We start from the raw sequence: 23,369 nt of genomic DNA on the forward strand, positions 1-23,369 counted from the left end.
CAATGTGTGCCATTTCTAGAGCTGAAAAAAGCATAGGGGCCTGGAGAGGATTGTGTGGGATAGTGCTTAGACTGTGCTTAACCTCACGGCCAACACCTACAGTAATGATGACGTCCTTGACTAGAGTGCTGGGTTTATAGACATGAGCCGCCATGCTGGCAACAAGAGGTGCTCATATAGAGCATGAAACCCAAGATGCCACACCTGAAGCACAGAGGGGTGAAATCACAGGGGAGGAAAGTCAGGCGGGGTCCCTTCCTTGCCCTAACTCCAGGCTCCACCCTTGCCACTTCACTGGGTATCCCAGCCACCTGTGATCTCAACATGCCTCGCTCTTTGACATTTCTCTGATTGCTCTGGGTCACGTCAGCCTCCTACTTCCGCTGTCAACATAATTTCAATCGCCTACACATTTTAGTACCAGACTACGCTCGCTGTAATTTATCATCTCTATCTTTATCTCATTGGCCACATTACAAATAACCTCAAAGTGATCAGGTATTTGACTTGGGTTTCTTCATTCCTAGCACAATGCCAGGAACAAAACAGATGCTCATTCGCTTTCTGTTAAATGAACTGGCCTTCAGCTCGTGAGCAAGGTTGTCAACAGACTATCGGTTCTGGTGACTCACAATTTGACATGACATTCAGGCAAAAGTCTTTCAGTGACAATTGTGTGGGATCTGAATCTCATATGAGACAGACCCACGTGGGCATTTAGTCATGTGTGCACACCCACATGCCTGCCATACTCAGGCAATGGAAATTGGGCAAAGATGGGTAGAGTTTTAGTTAGGAAGGTGCTTCAAAGTTCCCAAAGTATACTACAGCATACCCCACGCCTGATACTGAGAGCTGCGGCCAACGTATCCATGCAGTGCCAAAGTGACTCAATTTAAATGTGATGACCTCTGCTACCTTTTCATTTCTGTCAGCATGCTTTCAGTCTCCAAATGATAAAAATATAACTCCCACTGGGCATGGTAGCACTGGACTTTAATCCCAGCACTCGGGAGCCAGGTGGATTTCTGTGAGTTTGAGGCCAGCCTGGTCTACAAAATGAGTTCCAGGACAGACAGGGCTACACAGAGACACCCTGTCTTGATAAACAAAAGGAGGGAGAAACCAACCCCTTCCCACCCCTCCCCACCCCTCCCTCATGTAGTCAGCTGTCTTTTCTAACCACAATGATTGTAGAGCTTTGGCCTTTCAGACAATACCATCATGAGGTCATCATTTGACTATTCTCTTACACTGACAACGGTTATGGAAGAAATCCATATCTGTTTCCTTACTTATACTGGATTTTTGAGTAGCTTTTTTGTTACTGCTGTTTTGGTTGGGGTTTTTGTTGTTGTTGCTTGTTTGTTTGTCTAATTGTTTGCTTTGTTGGTATAGAGTCTGTCATGTTGGTACACAGGTTTCCAAGTACTGGGGTCAAGTGATCCTCCTGTGTTAGCCTCTTAAGTAACTGAAACTGCAGTGTGCTTAGCTCTTCATAGTATCTGTTACATGTAAAGGCATGTAATCCGTTTTTATGTTGATATGACAACCTTCTAGCCTCCCAAATGACGATTTTTCTATTTTGCTGTTTACTTATTTGTGTGTGTGTGTATGTGTGGTATGTGTCTGCATGCATGTAGGTTTGAGTGTGCAGGTCTGTCATATGCATGCCTGTACACATGTGTGGAGTCTAGAAAGGGTGATGTGTGTCATCCTGTATTACTCTTAGCTTATTCTTTGAGTCAGAGTCTCTCCTTGAACCTAGGGATCATATTTTCTCAGCTGGACTGTAAGCTAGGAAACCCCAGTGAGCCCCTCTCTCAACTTCACTCAGATCAGGGGTTACAGGAGTGCATGAAACACATCTGGGCTCCACTGTGGGCACTGGGAGCCACACTCTGATCCTCAGGGCTGCACAGTAATTGCTGTTAACTGCGTTAATGGCTGCACCATCTCTCCAGCTTCCCAAATTACTTTTTTTTTCAATTTAAGAATTAAATTTTAAAAAATTGTACATGTATTATTGTTTACCTGCATGTATGTATGTGTCTCATGTCTGTGCCTGGTCCCCAAGGAGGCCAGAAGAATATTTTTGATCCCCTAGAACTGGAGTTACATGTGATTATGATCAACATATGGGGCTGAGAATCAAACTTTGTAAGAGCAGAAAATGCTCTTAAACCCTGAGCCATCTCTTCAGCCCCCAACATTGTTTTTTGGTAGGAAGATAGACAATTTCAAACTAAATCATGGTCACTGAAGTCTACCTGCTCTTCAAGAAGCACAGATGAGCACTATTTATGAGAAAATAGAACATAAACTCAAAGGCATCACCTTCTAAGAGGCTGAAACAGAGGAAGGGGCCTACACCAGACCTATAGAACATGGATTATGTATTAGACAAAAATGGCAGCCCATGGAAAAGAATAGTACTGAGCAGTTCCCAGGAAGCTAATGCTTCTCTGTGTGGCTCCTTCCAGGAAATATTAAATGGTAACAGAGACATCTCTGGTCAGCACTCTCATGTCTGGCCCCTCTGTCCTCACAGAAGTCAGTCATCTGGATCAACAGAGAAAAGACAGAAAGCCCAGTTTCTTCTCTCTGTGCAGAATATCAGCAGTCTCTTGCCAGGGAGCTGCCTCTTCTGCCCCCACAGCTGTAGCTCAGGTAGAACGCCTGCCCAGTGTGCACGCAGCTCTAGATTTGATCACCAGCACCAGAAAAGGAACAGCCCCTAGCCAAAAATGTTTCATTTGCCTCCTGACTTCTGATGACAGAGCAAGGAACAAAGGCATAAGATGACCCACAGTACAGTGACGCCCTCAGGTGAATGCAGAAGTACGGCACTGTGGGACAGTGTCCCAGGGCATTCAAAAGGCCATGTATTAAACAAAACAAAACAAAACACAAAAAAACCAAACAAAGCAAAATCTTTTCTAGATTAAATGAGACAGAAAAAGACACTATAGGCAGGCCTAATTCATAGGTCCATATTAGATTCTGGATTAGTGCAAACAAATTGTATAGGAAAAAAAATCCATCCTTGCTTCCTGCCACGTCATACAGCAAAGGGCAAACCACCTTGGCCAGGCATCAATGCAGGAAGGAGGTCAGCATCAACAGCGATAAACAGCACTGGTGACATGGTCCCTTGGTGAATGTGACAACAACGGTACTCTACCTTGTGGTGGAAAGTTTTGGTGTCTCAATTATGTTTTGTAAACATAAGTTTTTGTTTTAGTCCCAGGTGTGGGCTATGGGGCTGATTCAGATTGTTCACAGTGGCAAACTACTTGCCTAGTGCGGGCTCTGAGAGGGGCTCTTTGTCAGCTGCAGATAGTTTAGCTCTGAGGACTCTCGAGAGGGAATAAATATCAGAGCCCAGAGAGAGACAGGGGAATCTCTGAGAAAGAAGGCTGCTGTTCTCCCTGCTGCCCCTGGTTGCTGTTGATGCAGTTTGATGAGAGGTTGGAGATGTCCTGTAACAGACTGGACTTTCCCAAAGGAACCCAATGACCCTAACCAACAGGAAGTGGCCAAAGAGAACTACCCTCCCTTTTCCCCCTAATCTTCTTTCTTTCCTACCTGGTGTTGGGGTGTTGGAAGGGATTGGAGTGGAGAAGGGAGAAAGATACATAAGGGACCCAATAAAGCAGATTTAAAAATACATGCTATGCTGCCTTTTTGATCTTCCTACCTTGAAGGCAACTGTTTAACTCAATCATTAGAAAAAAATATCAGACCATCCCAACTGAGATGCATCCTCCAAGTAGCTTCCAGGCCATAAGACAGAGAGGGAGGGGCCCAAGTACCTCTAGTGGCCTCACAGAGCTCCAGGGATAAGATTACAGTTCAGAGAAGTGAAGGTAGCTGTTTCTTATTAAAGCCTGTGGGTAGGGGTGGAGGAGTGGGGTAAGATATCAACATGAAACATGAGGACATCAATGGTGGCCTTCCCTGGGGTCATGCTGGCCTCGTGCTGGAGTGGACAAGCACTTCAATGCTCCTATGCCTGACATGGCATGCTTGGTCCTGCCCATAACAAATCCCAAGGCTTTTCTGTCCCCCTAGGAATTGTAGAAGCCCCAGCCCCAAGTCCCTTGAGGTGGATTCAGTAGCCAGCTTTGCACAGAGTCTGCTAACCCCTGCCCTCTGAGCTTAAGGGTTAGAGTATGAAGCACCTGGGAGACACACTTTTGGGGAGTGGAGGTACAGGTACTGACTCACTGAGCCGATGGTTAGAGTCCCAGCTGGCCATTTAGCCTGATGACCTCTAGCAAGAGGTACAATAGACTGACCATCTTAATTGGGTGGCTGTGTGGCTAACTGTGAGGTGTTCCATAGCTGCAGCGTCACAGGGTGCTTGGGACAGGTCCTGTAGTCCCCATTTTCTGCCTGTCTCCCCTTCCTGAATTCTGTTCCCTGACTCCACCAAGTCAGGTGCCCCCCACTGCTGCCAGGCTAAAGATCACTGTTCTGCCACTCTGCTGTGCTGGGGAGGAAGACAGAGGCTGTGGGGTGGCCAGAGGTGGGGAAAGCATAATAGGGGGGTGGCGTGCAGTGAGATTCTTGTCTGCTTTTCTGATGGGATTTAAAAAGACAGGTTTAATGTGGTGAGGGTGGGTGGACTTCATATCCTGGCATAAGTGCGGTTGTCTGGGCCCCATGATTGGTGATTGAGGAACTCCCCACAATCGGTCTCTTTGGGGTGGTGTCCCCTTCTGGTGTGCAGGTGTACATGCAAGAACACTGTATAAGTAATAAATAAATCTTTAAAAAATGTTTTTGTGAGAACATTTCCTACTACGGTGCTATATAGCAAACATATTAAAATGTTTTGTGGTTAGGGACTCAGAGCAAATGAGTTATTGGATAAAAGGAGAAAAGTAACTGATGGTTTTTTAAAAGAGAGGCTGGAAGCAGCCTAATTATGACAATACTGTAAAGTAAGTAATGTGTTGGCATAAGGTTATTATGTAATTCTAATGCTGATGTCTGTATTCCCCCCATATCTGGTTGTAAGCCTTGTTCTCACTGTTGTATAAACTCTGCTCCCCAATTGTCTCCTTATATGCCAATAAAGCAGCTTACAGCCAATCACTGAGCAGGGAAGCATATAGGGCTGGACTTCCTGCCAGCCATGGGAGGAGTAGAAGAGGAAGTAGAAGATTCAGCAGGGGGATTCAGTCACAGGCAGAGAGGTGCAGCTGGATCATGGAAAGAACTGAAAAGCAAATGACTTGGGGATTTTGGCAAAGATGGAGTCAGGATAGCATAGGGGGTTAAGAAGACTTAAACTTCTCAAGATTGTGTAGTAAAGCCTTATAAACAAATATAAAAGCATTATAATTATTATTATTATTATCATTATAGTTTTAGTTTTAGTTTTTTGGAGAAAGGGTTTCTCTGTGTAGCCTTGGCTGCCCTAGACATGCTTTATGGACCAGACTGGCCTCAAACTCACAGAGATCTTCCTGCTTCTGCCTCCCAATTGCTGTGATTATAGGTATGTGCCACCACACCCAGCTGTCTCAATTATTTGTATGATAGCTGGGTTAAGAGAGAAACTAAGGTGGGGTGTGGAGGCGCGTTCCTTTAGCCCCAGCCCTCGTGAGCAGGGGCAGGCAGATCTCTGTGAGTTCATGGCCAGCCTGGTCTACAAAGCAAGTCCAGGACAGCCAAGGCTACACAGAGAGACCCTGTTTCAAAAAACCAAAAACCAAACCAAACAAACAAAACAAAAGAGAGAGAGAAACAAACACAGTTGTAAAAAAAAAAAAAAAAAAAAAAAATAAGTTTAACAGGAATGTTATCAATTGCAACCCTAAATATCTCAAGAAAGAGAGGATGAAAATAAGGGGTGGGGGGAGAAGTGTGATGGGAAAGATACACAGAGCTGAAGTTTAGGAGACGGATGGAGAGATCTTTAAACAAGTCCCTGCCAAACCGCTGGAGCCCAAGACGCAAAGATGAAAACAGTATCCCAGTTATGACCGCTACTGCAGTGTAAAACTATGTGCCACACAGCTTTCCAAAAAGCTGTCACGTGTTGACCAACAGCCCTATGAGGGTACATTCCATACAATCTCTATGCTCGGAAATCAATGGAAAATATTGGTAGATACGTGTTCCAGCCAGGACACTGTGTAATAAGTTTCGACCGTGATCCAAAGAAAAGTGGGGGAGAGATGAAGCTCCTGGCCCTTGGGGCTCCCTCTTGCAGACTAGGAGCTCAGTGGGAGGAGTGAGAACAGGGGTTGTTTTGAAATAATGATGGTATACTTTGTGGAGACCACTACACAGTTAAGTTAGAATGCATATTTAAAAGGCATCCAGATGGGAGGGGTTCAAAAGCTTTAAACAGAAGCCTCTACTGCAAGTCTTCCCAAGGTGGAATCCAACCAATGAGAGATGGGTAAGTGCGGTTGCTGTGGTTGAAGAAGGGAGGACCCAATCCCCAGCCCACATCTGTCACATCAGCTCCTGCCTAGTAATGCTCACCGTGACTCCCAAGGCTGAGAGCTCCATCCTATATAGGAAGGGATAAGCCCCACAGACCAGCTACATATTAGTGTCCTTCGGTCCGTGCCGCTGCTACTCCACCTGCCTTAAGCTCAGATGGGTGTGGGAAAAAACAGGGCAACCCTATTTCCAGGATGCCTGGATTTTCCTCAAGCAACTTTCTTAAGGCATAACTCATATCCTACAGTTTGCCTTTGTCAAATGTACAGTTCACTAGTTTGTGCTATCTGGACACATTGCGCAACAATTCAGATTATTTAATTCGAGGACATTTTCATCATCACTTCAGAGTGGAAGCCTGCTGACGCTAGGCATGATGGCAAGCATGTTATCCCAGCACTTGGGAGGGTGAAGGGAGAGGAGGAGGGGTGTGAGGAATCCCTGAGATACAGGGGGAGTCTCAAAAGCAACAATGACAGTGCAGAACAAAGCCCGTCTACCCACTAGCAGGCATTCCCCGGTACTCTGTGCTCCTCTGCTGTGAGCAACCATGGGTGAGCATTTTTTGTCTGCTCCTGCCTGTTCTAGGCATGCCCTGTGTATGGAACCACATAGCCATTTGGCTTCTGGGGAGTGCTTTCAGGCATTAGAACCCCACTGTCTCTGGTCCCCTCCTATAGTGCAAGGCATCTAGGCTACTTCTCAGACCTCACTCAAGGGCTGACGGCTCCATCTCTTCTAAACTACAAGCCATAAAGAGGAAGAGCCTGATGCCCTGCAGCTCTCTGGGGCTGGCCCTGAGCTCAGAAGGGTGGGCCAGAAATGTCTCTCTAATTACCAAGTAACCACCTACAAATGAGTGCCAAAGAAAACTCCCTGCACAAAGAAACTGTTAATACCTTTGTTGAACACAGCTTCCTTTTATAATTTTCCTACAGGCAATTAAAGTCATTATTTTCGGCAGTCAAAAAAAAAAAAAAAAAAAAGGAGGGCTGTAGAGGGGAGAGTCCACTCTTTTTGGTTGTATTGTCAATCAAGTTAGGAGCTACACCACCAGTTTAAGACTGTAATTTAGGCCCGGCATGGTGGAGCACACATTTAATCCCAGCTTGTGAGAGGCAGAGACAAGCATGTCTCCTTAAGTTCTAGGCCAGCCTGGTATACATAGCAAGTTCCAAGACAGCCTGGGCTACAGTTCTTTTAATAACTCTTGGCAGATAAAGAAATTGTCACTTTGGGGGCAGATGGACAGAGTTGGAAATAAAATAGCCCCATAAAGGCAAATATTGTATGCTTTCTCTTATATGTGGAGCTTAACACAGATGTTTTCATGCACACACACACACACACACATTCAAGCACACAACAAGAAAACAGAACGGTGATGATTGGAGAAGAGGAAAGGAACAGCAGAGAAGGAGGACAGGATGGGTAAGGAAAGTGAATGCAGTTAAGGACACGATTCGCAGTGCACATCAAATATATACAAATAAAAATTAAAATGGATAAAATAAATAGCACCAGTCAGTGGAAAGAATAGATGCAATGGATGAAGCATAAAGCTTTTCTGGGCCTCTCATATGATAATTTGCCTAATTTCTTAGATAATGTTTTATCAATCAATTTCTAAAATAGTATAAAATACCATCTATGGAGAATAAGCCTAGCCCTCAGGTACCATTAATTTCCTCACCACATATCTTAGTAAGCTGAGACACAAGTGACTTGCCTGCAGCTACTCACCGAGTTGATAGCACTGTTAGAATTTATGCTCATGAATCAACATATATGCAGTTTTAGTTACCCCCAGTCAGTCACAGAACAAAAATATTAGTAAACATTTCTTTGGTTTTAAATCCTGTGTTGCTCTGAGCAGCATGAGGAGATCTCAGCTGTCTTGCCCACAACATGAATCATCCCTCTGCCCAGAGTGTCCATGCTACACACACTACCTGCCTGTTAGTCACTGAGGATCCTGCTAAGGTATCAGACCACCTGCTGTGCTATTGCAGTGCTAGGTTCACATAGCCCTTGTCTTATTTAATAATTGCCCAAAGTACAAGAGTGAAATAGTGCTGGCAATTTTACTATAGTGTACTGCTTTAACTATCTGAGTTATTTTAGTTATTGTCACTAATTTCTTGCTATGCCTAATTAATAAACTAAACTTTATCATAGGTATATATTTGTAAGAGAACACACAGTATATCTAAATAGGCATCGGTACTAGCAGAGTTTCAGGCATTTTGGGGGGGTTCTTGGAATGAGCTCTCTATCGATAAAGGGACCGCAGACACCCCAAGGAGTCTCCCTCTGGTGCTCACATGCTTCACTATTACTTTCTTTACCACGGTTTTAACACAGCACCTGGCACAAAGGAAATGCCCATCATCACATAGCAGCTATAATAATGATATAACTGTTTAAGGTGTGTTGGCATCATTACGTTGGCTAAACCTTATCTTTCACTTTGGCGAGGAACCAGAGTGTCTGGGTCTTTTCCATCTTTGTATCCAAGTGTAGTTGGAACATGGCACCTAGCCCAGATGGGCGGCACTGCGTGTTGCTGAAGGAACAGACAAGCTTTCCTCACTAATATATTTACTAGCACACGGCATGGTGGCCCTTTGTGGGAAAGCTGTTTGGGCTATAGCTGGAGTGGGCCACGTTTGCTCGTTACCTAACTCTTTGTTTGCAAGGTCAGTGAAGGGCCACGATTCCCATAAACATTTTAATTGCTCTGCTGCTGTTGCATAACCTCCATCCACTGTCTCCACCTCTTTCATCACCCGCTCTTGATGGCCACTCCCACATCCAGCTCCCTCCTCTACACACACATGCTCAGTTTTTCCACGCTGGAAGGTTCCCCCGTTTACCTTTCACAAGATCCATTCTACCCTTCCAGTGTGTGTGTGTGTGTGTGTGTGTGTGTGTGTGTGTGTGTGTGTGTGAAGCTCACTCTGTCTGTGGTCCACACTGGCGTAGAACTCCTTATACAGCCCAGGCTGAGTTTTGAATGCACAATGATCCTCCTGCTCCATCCTGAGTGCTGGGCTTTGAGTTTTGAGTCACCCTTCCGGGTTTCCTGCCTTCTGGATGATTCAGATCCCCTCCCCCACGCCACCCTAATCTCCTTATTGTTTGACATCAAAGCTGTCGAAATATTTACGTCTTATCACTGGGCCATCAAGGCATCCAACTCAAGATGTGTGGCAGCAGCAGGTGCTAGCTAAGGGCTTGCAGCAACAGCAGCGGCCTGCTCTAAAGACACTGTCACGCTCTGTCAATGTCCACAGAGATCTCCTCACCACGCCCTCGGCCTGAGGCCTGATGCAGCTCGTTCAGCAGCCTCTCTGGCCTTCACATGCTGTTTGGAATCTGGCCTGCCACACACGCCTGTCACTGGGAATTTCTGCTCAGAAGGTCTAAACCTTCAATAAACACCACGTTACTGCAGCTCTGCCGGGCCCCCCCCCCCATCCCCCGCCTCCCACCCCTGGATCCTACTAGAGTCCTGTGAATGAAAACAACTGACTTGACCCCCTCTTCCTAGCTAGCAGGAATGATAACTGACTGACTGAGAGCCACTTAGGGACATGAGCACTCATAACAAGAGGATGAAAGTGCAAGAGTGAGGGCGGCCACTATGAACAGGAAAGGGGGCCTGCGTAAGGCGGGCAGGAGGCCTACCCCTCACCACCTCCAGCATGTGACTTTTAAAATGTCTTTCCCGTCTATTTCTACTTTGCCCTCCTGCCACATACGAACCAATGCCCTTCGACCTTCCTTCTGCACAGTTATTCTTTTAGCTTCTCTCCTGTTGACGCAATCTTTAGTCGCTATTGACCGTCCATTTCTCCCCCGCCCTCCAACTCCCTGACCCTCATCAGAGCCCTAGTTCCCTCTGAGCCTGTGGCAGCTCCAAAGTCAAGGTCATTCTCTTTGGGTTGCCTTGCTGTTCCAGCCCTAGGTCAGGTGTTCATTTCCCTTCTGTGTGGGTATCTTCATCAAGCCCGATACAGCATAGTTCAGTGTCAGCGCTATCTAATTATGTTAGCATTGGACCTGGACCGTTCACACTTGAGGGAACATTCTGTTAGGTTGCATGAGCTCAGAGGGCAGGGGGATGAGTCTTGATGTGTGTGAATTCTATTTCAGAACCACTGTCTGAATATGTCCAAACTGGTGAGGTCAGTGAGAAGATATGTTGGCGGGAAACAGCTGCCTTCCAAATGTCCCTCAGTGGGAACTGTGAGAATGGAGATAAAAATGGTTCCAAGGGCTCTTCCATGGTTGCCCCAGCTTCCCCTGGGGCCCCTCTCACCTCCTACCTGTGCACATGACAGCAGCAAAGACCCAGCATTGCCCGTAGCGCACCGGTTGGCAGCCGGTGGCGTGCCACTGCTTTAGAATGGCCACGCTGCCGGTCCACTCTGCGGGGTTGACACCGTCCATGTAATTCTCACTCCAGTTGCCATTGAGCACTCCATTGTCATCATTGCTGTTTATCTAAAGGGAAGCCAGGCAGACGCGTTAGAGGCCGCTGCTCCCTCCACAGGAAGTGGTGTGGCGGCTGCCGATGGGGAGGACCACCAGCCTGAGATACAGAGGAGACCTTTGACCTCATTTTACCTGGGACCTTCTAGACCTTCTGGGGAGAGGTGAAGGTGGGAGGCGAGCTATTTTGACTTACGCATGTATCAAATCATTACTATATTTCAATTTTCTATAAAGCAGATGCTTGGCTCTCAGCAGTTAAAAAAAAAAGAACATTTGAACCAAGGAAATCTAGGAGCAACAAGCTAATTCTCAGACATTCAGCTCCCACCCACCCCCACCCCTGCCCACAGAAACATATAATTTTGGAATTAATAGAGGCAATGCCCCCACCAGCTATTTCGGGGGCTCAGTAGAGATAACTCTTTCCCCCAGTCAGTTGTCAGTCTCATTCAAGATGGTTTTGTTCTCAGGAGGTCACTGTCTTTTGACTCGTTCTCCTTCTGCAGGTCACAGCTGTGACGAGGCAGGGGTCCCCTGACACAGCTTACTTCCTCCCTGGGCAGGGCATACCAGGAACCTCACCATGGCGCACACAACTCTGCTGGTGTAGACAGGGCTTCCCCGCAGGGCACAGTCTGTGGATGGGTCAACCTGGAAGTTCAGACTCTTCTCCAGCAGCTCCAAGCAGATGTCTATGATGTTCTCTTCAAACTGCAGGGAACGGAGAGAAGAGAGACACCACACGCTTGCTGTGTTGGACAGATAAAGAAATATACAACCTGTACCACACAGCACCCCCAAAGGAGTGTGTCTGTAGAATAAAACCCACTTGCGAGGCAGTTGTCAAACAAAACTGCCTCCTAGAAAGGTCCATGGTTTCAGGGCTGTGGCATCACAACCAAATGTCTCACCATTCATTTGAGGAGACTGTTGCTACTGCCTTTACCTCATTGGAAAGTCTGTTTCTACATCTTCCCCCTCCATCTCCACATCCTTGGGGCCCCGAAGATGCTCTTATTAAAGCCACATTCTCTGTTCTTCCACACTTATGTAATGGCCGAACTTATCATTGGAGGCATATTGAATGAAGGGCAAGAACCAACCTGCCTTGGCACTCACAGCTCGGGAGCTCTGGACTGACCAATCACATGTGAGCTCTGGAACACTGTCCCCCATGGGTATGCTCCCTCTGATTGTCAAACTTAGTTATACAATGTAGTTGAGGCTTTATCTGTCCTGCCTGAGTGTATGCTTTGTCAATCCAAATTCTCTTTATAACACTTGGCTCCGGACTTGGCATGGAGCTTGGCACATAGTAGGACTCCACATATCTTTGTCAAATGATTACCACCGGATGTCCTTATTCTCATGGAACAGTGGCCAACAAGTAGAAATAGACTTCCCTACCTACCTTCCTTAGGGAAGTCACTTTTCTAGTTTACAAAGCTTCCTTGAGGTGTCCTTCAAGTCCCTGTCAGATATGGCCCTGTTGTGTAGCAGTTTCCTCTGAGATTAAAACTTTAAACTTCTCATTGTAGAGGAAAGCTCATCATGACACAATATGTTAAAGCGGAGGTGAAACATTTGACCTTGGAGTGAAGCCCAAGAAATAAACAACTCAAAGGCCTCAGGAAGTCCCTGAAACTGACAAGGTTCACTAGGTCCCTCCCTCCCCAAGCCTATATAAGCAGTAAGTGATAGACACGCTCAGGCCAGCTGAGTTGCCTAGAAACAGACCTATTAGCCAAACAGCCTGGAAAAGGCTCAGACACTCTCCAACCTGTCCATCGGCCTGCAGGTAATCAGGTTTCCAGAGTTTGTGAGCTGTCGCCTGTGCACAGGAGGAATTTTGGTGATACTTTGGTTTGCTAAGTTAAGACTTTGGTGATAGCTCTGCTTTGGTCTGTCATGGGTTCCCTATCTGGAGTGAGTAGATGTTTATTCATATATCCCCAACAATAATGTCACACAATAGGACTCCCTTCCCCTTCTCCATCCTCTTTACTTCAGCAAGCTCCCACCCCTGGCATTTTTGCTTCAGCTACCCCAAATTCCTTGTGATCTCTGCCAAGATGAAACCCTTCTTCTGGCCTTGCACATGCCTGCCTGTGGCCTTCCCTTGACTGACTGAGCTCAAGCATGGCATCTTCTCTCCCAGGAAGCTTCCTCAGGATCTGTCGCCAAACCAGGAGCCTTCTTCTTGGTTCCCAGCACACTCTGGCTCTGTCCCTCAGTCTCACAGTCCCATGGTTGGTGTACCCCTTGGGGACAGTGCTGCTTTTCTTTCCACGTCTCTGACACTCAGCTGCCTCCTAGCACTGAGCAGATTGTTCCGGATATGCTCACTGAAGAAGAAAAACAGAAAGGGAGAAAGCCAGAGCTCCCAAACCAGAAACCCCTCACTTCTGCTTCTCATTGATGAGGAGTTGGGACCAGTGGAGACTGATGCATCTTTCCTGGGCTGCAGCTACCTTGGCTGTGAGTGAACCTAACAGTCATGTGTTCTATTTGGAGTTCTATTTGGGCAAGAGCTGGTGAGGATCCTTTATCCAAGTGATCCAGGGCTGCATGAAGACCTTCCAATTGTCCTGGCTGTCACCTCTTCTCAGTGGCCAAAGGCTGATCTCCCCTCCCTCAGTGCTGCTAGAACTGGGGCTCAGCAGAGAGCAACTTCTTCCCTCCCTGATCTCAGACTCCCTGGAGCACCTGTGGGGGCTAAGCTTCAAATGGGAGGCAGGTTTTGAGACAGACGAAAGTTGCCAAGCACTGAAATGAGTTTAGATATTTTGCGTACAAAGTCATCAGACTGCGTGTAGAAAATAAAGTGAAGAGGAGACAAGCTGGTAGCTGTGCTTATGACAACCTTCATGTTCTAGGTGTCCATTTTTATAATGTTTCTTTGCAAGGGTTTGTTGTTGTTGTTGTTTTGTTTTTTTGGTTTTGTCCTTGCTTTTAGTTGCCTGGTTTTGGTTTCCAGGTAGGATCTCCTGTGGCCTAGGCTGTGAAGCCGAGGATGACCTTGAGTTTCTGATTCTCCTGCCTCTATTTCCTGATTTCTGAGATTACAACAACACCCTGTTTGTGTGGTTCTGGGGATCAATCCCAGGGTTTTTTGCATGCCAAGTAAGTACTCTACCAACTGAGGGACATCACCAGCCGTCTGTTTTGCCTTGGCTTCTCAATTGCTGATTTTACAGGCGTGCACCATCACACCCACCTTTGCAAACTTTTCTTCCTTCCTTCCTTCCTTTTTAAACAATTATGTATTGATTATAATGAAAAATGTCTATTGTCAAAACCAGCAAACAAATAAAAAGGCACTGGCACAGAGTCACAAAAGATAATCATTGTTCATCAGCCTCGTTTCTGGTAGAGATGTTCAAGGACACATATATGCTGTGTGTGTGTGTGTGTGTGTGTGTGTGTGTGTGTGTGTGTGTTGTGCATGTATATGTATATATGGTACGATGTATATGTATATGTATGTGTGGTGTGTATGTATGTGTGTGTGTGTGTGAGAGTGTGTGTGTGAGAGAGTGTGTGTGTGTGTGTGTGTGTGTGTGTGTGAGAGAGAGAGAGAGAGAGAGAGAGAGAGAGAGAGAGAGAGAGAGAGATTTTATATCAAGTTCCAGCAGCAGAGGTTGTCAGGATAAAGTGAGAAAGAGCTGAGACCCCACTACAAACTCAGTTTAAAGCACAAAATGTCAGGGGCACTCATTTCCAGTATGATTTTGTCCCGCCTACTCCTCAGTCAGACATAGCTGCCCTTTCCATTAAATCCTATTCAAGTAGATGGGACCAGCAAAGAGCACTCTCTCCTCCTTCCTGTGGCTGCTTCCATAGCAACCTGAGATGCTTCTCACATGTTGCATGTTCTCTAGATAGCATAAGCAGTTTGCCCTGTTCTGGCTCCCCTTTCCCTGTGAGGTTGGGACTTACGTGGTCTGGGACTCACCTGCCCATAGTTCCAGGGGCATGGGCGGATCCAACTCTTGCTCCCTTGGTAGATGAAGCCATAATCGTTCACAACATACTCCTGCCTCTGGGGCTCACTCTCCAAGTACACTGTGTCCGCTGGGAAGCAAAGCGAGAGGACACAAAGCAGAAGTCATCTTGTCCGTTGCTATCCCCACTGTCCCATAGAGTCTGCTCTCTGGACAGGGCGCCTGGGGTCGTTCTGAGAGAAACTAGTACAAGAAGGAATCTGTGCTGTGGTGGGTTCTATCCAGGATTTGGACCAGTGTAGCAAACAGTCATGGGTTCATGATTGAGGTCACGAACATCTCTGAACTGTAGGGTGGGGCTTCCCAGCCAAACAACCCTGGCCCGGTGATGTGGCTGCTGTTGATCGACCTGGCTCTGTGCCAATGTTTTCTCTAGGACATGGGTACGAGTTCAGGAGAGAGGCCATGCATGTGGTCCTCCCACCACTCAGGCACACCCTGTATTGCCACGTTCAAGTCTGAAGCCCTGTGTTAGAGGCCAAAAGTGTGTGTGTGTGTGTGTGGTCCTGGCTGGCCTCAAACTCACAGTGATCCTCTTGCTTCAGCCTCCCGTGTGCTGGCACAGGTGAGTATTTCAAAGAGAAACGCCAATTGGAGACTGGCATGTATGTTTAATTACACTTGGGTATTTGTCATAGAGTCGACAACATACAGATATGTACAAATGTGCGCATATTTAAGCCTAAGATAGTTCTATAAGGCTACACAGAACAGTAATAAGACTTCCACTGGGAAAATGGATCTTGGAGACTGGCAGGTCTGAATCCGTATAGTCCTTCCTCTCCCCTCCCCTCCCTTCCTTCCCCCTCCCTCACCTTCATTTTCTCCTTTCTTCTCTTTTCTCCCTTTTCTTTTTCTCCCATTCTTTCACTATTATTATTCCTTTCTTTCCACAAATCTTCAAAATAGTATGCATTTATTACTTTTTAAGTGAAAAGTCTAGCCAAGCAGTGGTGTTGCACGCCTTTAATCCCAGCACTTGGGGGCCAGAGGCAGGTGGATTTCTGTGAGTTCGAGGCCAGCCTGGTCTACAGAATGAGTTCTAGGACAGACAGCCCAGGCTACACAGAGAGACCTTGTCTCAAAAACAAAAAGGAGTCCAAATTAACTTAAAAAATGGATAATGAAGTTAGATGCTAATGGTGGTTAAACTTATCAATAGTTTCTATTTAAGTCCAAACACAATAAGTAGTAAATAAACATCATGCCCTCCCAGCCTGGTTTGGGAGGGTTAGGAACTGAATTCAAGGGGGTGAGAGGCTTAGGGGGGCACCAAGGATCAGGGGTCGGAAACCTTTGAGCTTGGCTCTCTGGTTGCACTGGTTTGGGAGGGTTAGGAACTGAATTCAAGGGGGTGAGAGGCTTAGGGGGGCACCAAGGATCAGGGGTCGGAAACCTTTGAGCTTGGCTCTCTGGTTGCACTGGTTTGGGAGGGTTAGGAACTGAATTCAAGGGGGTGAGAGGCTTAGGGGGGCACCAAGGATCAGGGGTTGGAAACCTTTGAGCTTGGCTCTCTGGTTGCACTGACTGAGAGACAGATGTCAGGGAGCTCACGTGGGTACCGGCCTCACCTGGGCACCAGGGATTGAAGAGCAGGATGAATTCCCCCAGCTGGTAGGCGGTGACTGAGCCCTGGTAGGAGTCGATTCGAACTTTCAGTAGGTATCGACCAACAGCTGCCATGGGAGGGGCACACAGGCTCACTTCCAGGGAGGTGTCCCTGTTGGCCTCCAGGGAAGCAATCCAGGGGCTTGGGCCACTTCTGCCTGTGAGGCCAAACACTGCCCGAGTCCCTTTGGCCAGGTCTGGCAAGGGTCCTAGGAGGGGAGAATAGCTAAGACTCTTTATGGTGATCTTCCATTCCTTGAAGATCCTGCTCAATAAGCATGCACTCACACACACATGCTCCACAGCACACATGCATACATGCATGCATACGTACATGCCTATGTACCACACACAGATACATACACCACACATATACTCCATTTTATACACACATGCCCACTTCACACATATGTACCACACACATACTCTATTTCTCGCTCTCTCTCACACACACATGCTCCACTTCACATATATATATATACACACACATGCCACACATACATACCACACACATATACCATACACGCTTTCCACTTCACACACACACACACATACATACATACCTCCCCATACACACAACCCACATCTACACATATACACCATACACATACACCCCAAACATGTATACACACCCTATACACATGCCATACATATATACACACACACCACACGTATATACACACACACACACACACACACACACACACACACACCCTGTGGGCCAGTTCCTCACCAGTCTCAGCCACAAAGATGATGCTGTCCATTCCTAGCTGGAAGCCGCGGTTCTTAAAGTACAGGGTGATGCCGAAGGCCTGGCCCCTGCGGACGACAAGGCGGTCAAAACTGATCTCCTGTGTGTGGTGCTGCACGTTGTTCCGGGAGCTCTGGAGGTCTGTGAGGGCTACCTCTAACCCTGGGATGGGGCAGCCTGGGACAGACAAAAAGCAGGGTTATCAATCCTAGCTCAGTGTTGTTCACCACTTACCAGTTGTGCAAACTCAAGGAAGTAAATTCCCAATTGCCCTTGAATTTCCATGTTGGTAGAATGGAGTCTAAAACACTATCCTCACAGGTCTACTTTACCGATCATGTGAGATGCCACACACGCACATTCCACTTTCCTTCCTCTTCCTCCTTTCTCCCTTCCCTTCTTCCTCTACCTTCTAACAACTCCTTTCCTGCACATTTCTGCAGCTACATGGTTTTTCTGACTAACTTAGTTTGTAGATCTTCCCAGGTTTGATGCCCAATGTGCCTTTGGATACAGCCTGATCCCACTTCCTGGCATAGCTAACAATCTCTCTTGTCTTTGTACCAACCCAAACCTGGGAGCAGCTTCTGGGTGGCCTGCCCCTAGCACAGCTGCCCCACTTTTAGCAATTTGCTGGCTCTCCCCACCACCAATGCCATGTGTCCAGCGTCCTGGATACCCACATTTTTAAAGTCAGGATCTTCTGCTAAAAACAAACAAACAAACAAACAAACAAACACAGACTAAACACCTTGCTCTCTAGTGTGCCTCTCCCAGAGGGCTGTATCTGATGATATCTTATTTGACCCGTGGTCTTGACACCATCCCCAGTCACCGGAGGGTGGTTTACAACACCTAAATTACAGTGGGCTTGCCCATCTCCTCAGCTTATGTCAATCCATATGTAACCAAGTCCTTTCTCTCAGTCCTTCCTTTACACTTTCCCTAAGGCCCCTTTCTAAGTGCCCGTGGCTTTCTGCTCTTCTCATCCCACCCTTGGTGACTTTAGTAGGCCCTGAGAGTTTGTTTGCCTGCCTCAAGCATCTCTCCCCACCACCTTCCTCAGCACACCATCCACCTTCCCTTAGGACAGTTTGATCGCACCATCTACCTCATTTGCTTTAGACGTTGTAAGACACTCTCCAGTCTGCCGTACATAGAACCCTTGTTACCCAACACCTGGCCATCCATATCCAGCAGCAAGTTCTGATTGCATTCTCGGTTCTCATCACCCTATAGCACCAGTCTTTTCCTCCAGGCAGACGGTCTGCACATTTTGTTGCTGCTATAGCCTCGATTCAGAACACCCCCTGTCATAGTTAGTATTGTCAGCTTGACACAAACCTAGACATACTTGGAAGAGGGACTTTTTCCCCTCTATTTATTTATTTATTTATTTACTTAACATCCTGATTGCAGCCCTCCTCTTCTCCTTCCAGTACTCCCCAACCCCTCCCCTCACTCTCCCCTCTCTCTTTTTCCTCAGAGAAGGAGGAGGTCCCCCATGGGTACCAACCCATTTAGCACATCATCAATGCAGGATTAGGTACATCCTCTCCCACTGAGTCCAGACAAGGCAGCCCAGTTAGGGGAACAGGATCCAAAGGGAGGCCTCAGGGTCAGAGAGGGCTCCCAGATCCAGTTGTTGGGGGATACACATGAAGATCAAGCTGCACATCTGCTGCATATGCGCAGGGGCCCTAGGACCAGTCCATGCGTGCTCTTTGCTTGGTGGTTCAGTCTCTGTGAGCTCCCATGGGCCCAGGTTGGTTGACACTGTGAGTCTTCTTGTGGAGTCCTTGACCCCTCCTGCTCCCTCAATCATTCCCCAACTCATCCATAGGACTCCCCGAGCTCTGTCTAATATTTGGCTGTGGGTCTCTGCATCTGTTTCCATCAGCTGCTGGTGAAGCCTCTCAGAGGACAGTTATCCTAGGTTTCTGTCTACAAGCATAACAGAGCATTATTAATAGTGTCAGGGGTTGGTTCTCTCCCATGGGATGGGTCTCAAGTACCAGCCTTTGGTTGGCCATTCCCTCAATCTTTGCTCTATCTTTGTCAGAAGAGGGGATCTTAATTGAGGAATCACTTTGTAGATCAGGCTGGCCTCGAACTCACAGAGATCTGCCTGCTTCTGCCTCCCCAAGTGCCGGGATTACAGGTGTGAGCACCTCATCCAGTGTGCTTAAAATTTTTTATTAAAATTTTTTGAAAATTTTATTCCCCACCAACTCCTCCCATGTCCCCCGCCCTCTCAAACACATGATCTCCTTTTCTTTGTTACTGCCATGCACAATAAACATATGTACAAAACCTTTTGGGTTCATTTAGTGTTGCTTTTATATACAACTATATATATTGGTGTTTTAGGTTGACAACTTAGGCTTGGCTTGGCTAAGCAATCAGGGACCTTGTCCCTGTAAAAAATTTATATTCTCTCTCCCTCTCTCTCTCTCTCTCTCTCTCTCTCTCTCTCTCTCTCTCTCCAGGCACGGACGGACTGCCTGAAAATCCTCATCTCAAGGTAGAACCTTGTGAAATTTCTCTCATCCACACTGTCATGTCAACTGCTGTTCACTGATTAGGTCTCACTTAGGCAACTGAATGTTCAGATTTTATGGGTGCAGGTCCCCTCTTGCAGCCACAGGACAGGATCTAGCAGCAGACACCCTGGTTCTATAGCTCTTATACTCTTTCCTCCCTTTCATGATTTTTTTCTGGGGCTTGGGTGTAGGGGTTGCACTGCAGGTGTGTCAATGGGGTGGGCTGTTGGGTTTTTGATAGGTGTTGTGTTGAATCTAGAGTCAACTATTAGTAAAATAATACTGTTGTCTACTGTCATTTGAATGATACTATCTTCTAACCCACGGACAAGGAATATTTTTCCATTATTTAAGGCAATTTATTTAAACGATATTTTGTAGTAAACGTTTTGCATTCCGTTGTGAGCCTGTTAGTAATTATTTCAGTCTTTTGCTACTCTAAGTGGAAATTACTTTTGCCTTTTTCTCAGATCATTCAGTGTGAATGTATGAAAATGCAGATGAATTTGCATATTGCTATTGCATCCGTCCTGAAGTCTTTCAGTAGTTGTTAATTCTAATTTGAGACTATTATTATGCTTACATCATGTGCGAAGGGAGAGGACTTTTCTTATTTCCTGTCTGAATGTCTTTAATCTCTTTTCCTTGCCTAATGGCCTGGCAGGCAAGAGCACACACCTTCTTATTTTGTTTTTTATCATAACAGGAAGCGTCCAGGGTTTACTATTAAATATGACTAGCTGTAGATTTTTATAGATAGCCTCCCTCCTTAGTTCGTTGAATATTTTTTAACATGGAAGGGTGTTGGACTTTGCCAAATGACTTGGTTCATTGTTTTTTTAATTAAAGCACAGCCAAGATAAATCAGGTAGGTTTCTGCCCTTCTCAGCTTACACCTGGTGCTGGAAAGCAGACAAAAAAGCAACTAAGAACTGGGTGTGGTGGCACATACCTACCATCCCAGAACTCCAGGGACTGAGCAAGGAGGAGCAAGAGTTTGCAGCCAGCCTGGGCTGTAGAAGAAGACACAACAAGAAGTAACAAAAAAGGGGCTGGAGAGATGGCTCAGCCTTTAAGAGCACTGGCTCATCTTCCAGAGGACCTGGGTTCAAGTCCCAACACCCACATGACAGCTTACAACTGTCTGGAACTCCAGTTTCAGAGAATCTGGTGCCCTCACACATACATGCATGCGGGCAAAACACCGACACACATAAAGTACAAATCAATTTTAAAGAAAGAAAGAAAAAAAGAAAGGTAGGAAGAAAGAAACAACAAAGAACATCTAAGCTCCTTATGCTGCAGCTGGGAAGAGTAGGCCCTCAGGAAAGATGTACTGATGAAAATGAGTATGTCCATGACACGTGCACTAGCTGGTCAGTGTCAACGCTTCAGTGCAGCAGAGCAGTGCAAAATGGGAAGAGGGGTAGGCCAGTTAGGGCAGGTTTCATGAGGAAGGTAGGTCTTGGGGTACAGGGAGGATTTGGCTAAGTAGTGAGGGAATGTTCTAGTTTGTTTTCTGTTACTGTGATAAAACACTGACCAAGCTGGGCGTGGTGGCACATGCCATTAATCCCAGCACTTGGGAGGCAGAAACAGACAGATCTCTCTGAGTTCGAGGCCAGCCTGATCTACAAAGTGATTCCAGGACAGCCAAGGCTACACAGAGAAACCCTGTCTTGAAAAACTGAAAAAAAAAATTTAAGTTCAACTGCCAGAAATTGTAGAAATTGACAAATGGATCATAAAATTAATTGGGAAGAAAATAAGGATCCACAATAGGCAAAGCAATTTTTAAAATTTCTTCTTTGAGGGGAGGGTAACGTAGTATCTTGCTATGTAGTCTAGAAATCATGGTAGTCTCCTGCCTCAGCCTACAGTGTGTTGGGAATTACCGGAATTCACCGTGTCCATCACTAAGGCAATCTTAAAGCAGAGGGCTTGTATTTCACTTTAAGTTTTCCTGTGAAGTTAGTAATCAAGGCAATTTGGGGTGGCATTAGCACAGACACACATCAGTGGGCTGGGCTGAGAGTCTTAGAAAAAAGATCGCATGGTGTATATGGGGCAATACCAAATTCACTCAGTAGGTTTTGTATAGTGTAATAGTGTAAGAAGAGGCCATGAACTTGAGAGGGATGTAACAACACTAGATGTGAGCTAAGAAGAACAGAGACCTACCTAGTTTGTCTTGGCTTTGATTAAAAATAGAAGGAGGAGGAGAAGGAGGAGGAGGGAAAGAAGAAGAAGAAGAAGAAGAAGAAGAAGAAGAAGAAGAAGAAGAAGAAGAAGAAGAAGAAGAAGAAATAATGAAGCAAATTAGTTGCCAACCCTTGAATATATAAAATTAACTTCAAAAAATGGTCCTGAAATAAATGGATATACAATGTAAAAAATGAAGTGTCAGGGCTGGCTCAGGCTGCTCTTGCGGAGGACCCAGGTTCAGTTCCCAAGACCCACATGGCAGCTCATAACAGCCTGTAACTCCAGGTCCAGGGGGATCTAATGCCTTCTGACTTCTATGGGCACCAGGCATCCATGTGGTTCACATACAAATGTGCAGGCAAAACACTAATACATATAAAATAAATAAACACTAAAAAGTTAATAAAAAAGAATGAAATTGGTTGCCTACTTTACATAATATGCAAAAATTAACTCAATGGATCAAAGATCTGAACATGAGAGCTAAAACTATAAAACGCAGAAGAAAACAGGTCCATCTTCCTCACCTTGAACTAGGCAATGGTCCCTTCGATATGACAGGAGACGCAGACTCGAGAAAACCCAGGTAAATTGGACCTCATAGACATTAATAACATTTTTTGCTTCAATGACATAATAAAGAATATGAAAATATAATCCACAAAATTTGAGGATGTATCTGTAAATCATATAGCTAATAAGGGATTTGTAACCAAATGGATGGACGGATGGATGGATGGATGGACGGACGGACGGATGGATGGATGGATGGATAAATGAATCCTACCACACAGAAATAAGGAGCCCAAATGAAAACTGGGTATCTGGAGCTAGTGAGACGGTTCAGTACATAAAGCATAAGCCTAACAACCTAGGATCAGTCACTGGGACCCACGTGATAGAAGGCAAAACCCAACTCCACAAGATTGTCCCATGACCCCTACATGCTCATTATGGGTAACTGATCTGAATAGACCTTTCTCTAAACAAGAAAGGAAAAAGACGGCAAGCACATGGAAGGTTGCTTAGGTCGTTAGGTAAATGCACATGAACTGTTACTTCACACCCATGAGGATGCTATGATAAGAAGCCACACTAGCAAGTATTGGTAGGATGCAGTGCTATGGGACACTCATACCTTGCTGGTGGGTTTACAAAATGGTACAACACTTTGGAAAACACTAGCAGCTCCTCAGAAGGTTGAACACAAACTTATCATGTGATCCAACTCCTTATTGTATACCACCAAACAGTCAACACATACACCCACACCAAGCCTACCCATGGATGCTG

The 23,369-nt window shown here is 46.1% G+C and overlaps 1 protein-coding gene across 1 annotated transcript in view; it reads right to left on the reverse strand.

Moving 5' to 3' along the window:
- The window catches only part of Tgm5 (transglutaminase 5), a 36,932-nt gene that overhangs the window by 10,718 nt on the left and 2,845 nt on the right, over positions 1-23,369 (reverse strand). The window contains exons 2-6 of the mRNA XM_051145034.1: positions 17,311-17,505; positions 16,541-16,786; positions 14,921-15,039; positions 11,548-11,676; positions 10,797-10,974 (exon numbers count right to left, since the gene is read on the reverse strand). Of these exons, the coding sequence (XP_051000991.1) occupies positions 10,797-10,974; positions 11,548-11,676; positions 14,921-15,039; positions 16,541-16,786; positions 17,311-17,505 (867 nt within the window). The remainder of the gene's footprint in view (positions 1-10,796; positions 10,975-11,547; positions 11,677-14,920; positions 15,040-16,540; positions 16,787-17,310; positions 17,506-23,369) is intronic.

This window comes from Acomys russatus, chromosome 4 (genome assembly GCF_903995435.1).
Source record: "Acomys russatus chromosome 4, mAcoRus1.1, whole genome shotgun sequence".
Lineage (NCBI taxonomy): Eukaryota > Metazoa > Chordata > Mammalia > Rodentia > Muridae > Acomys > Acomys russatus.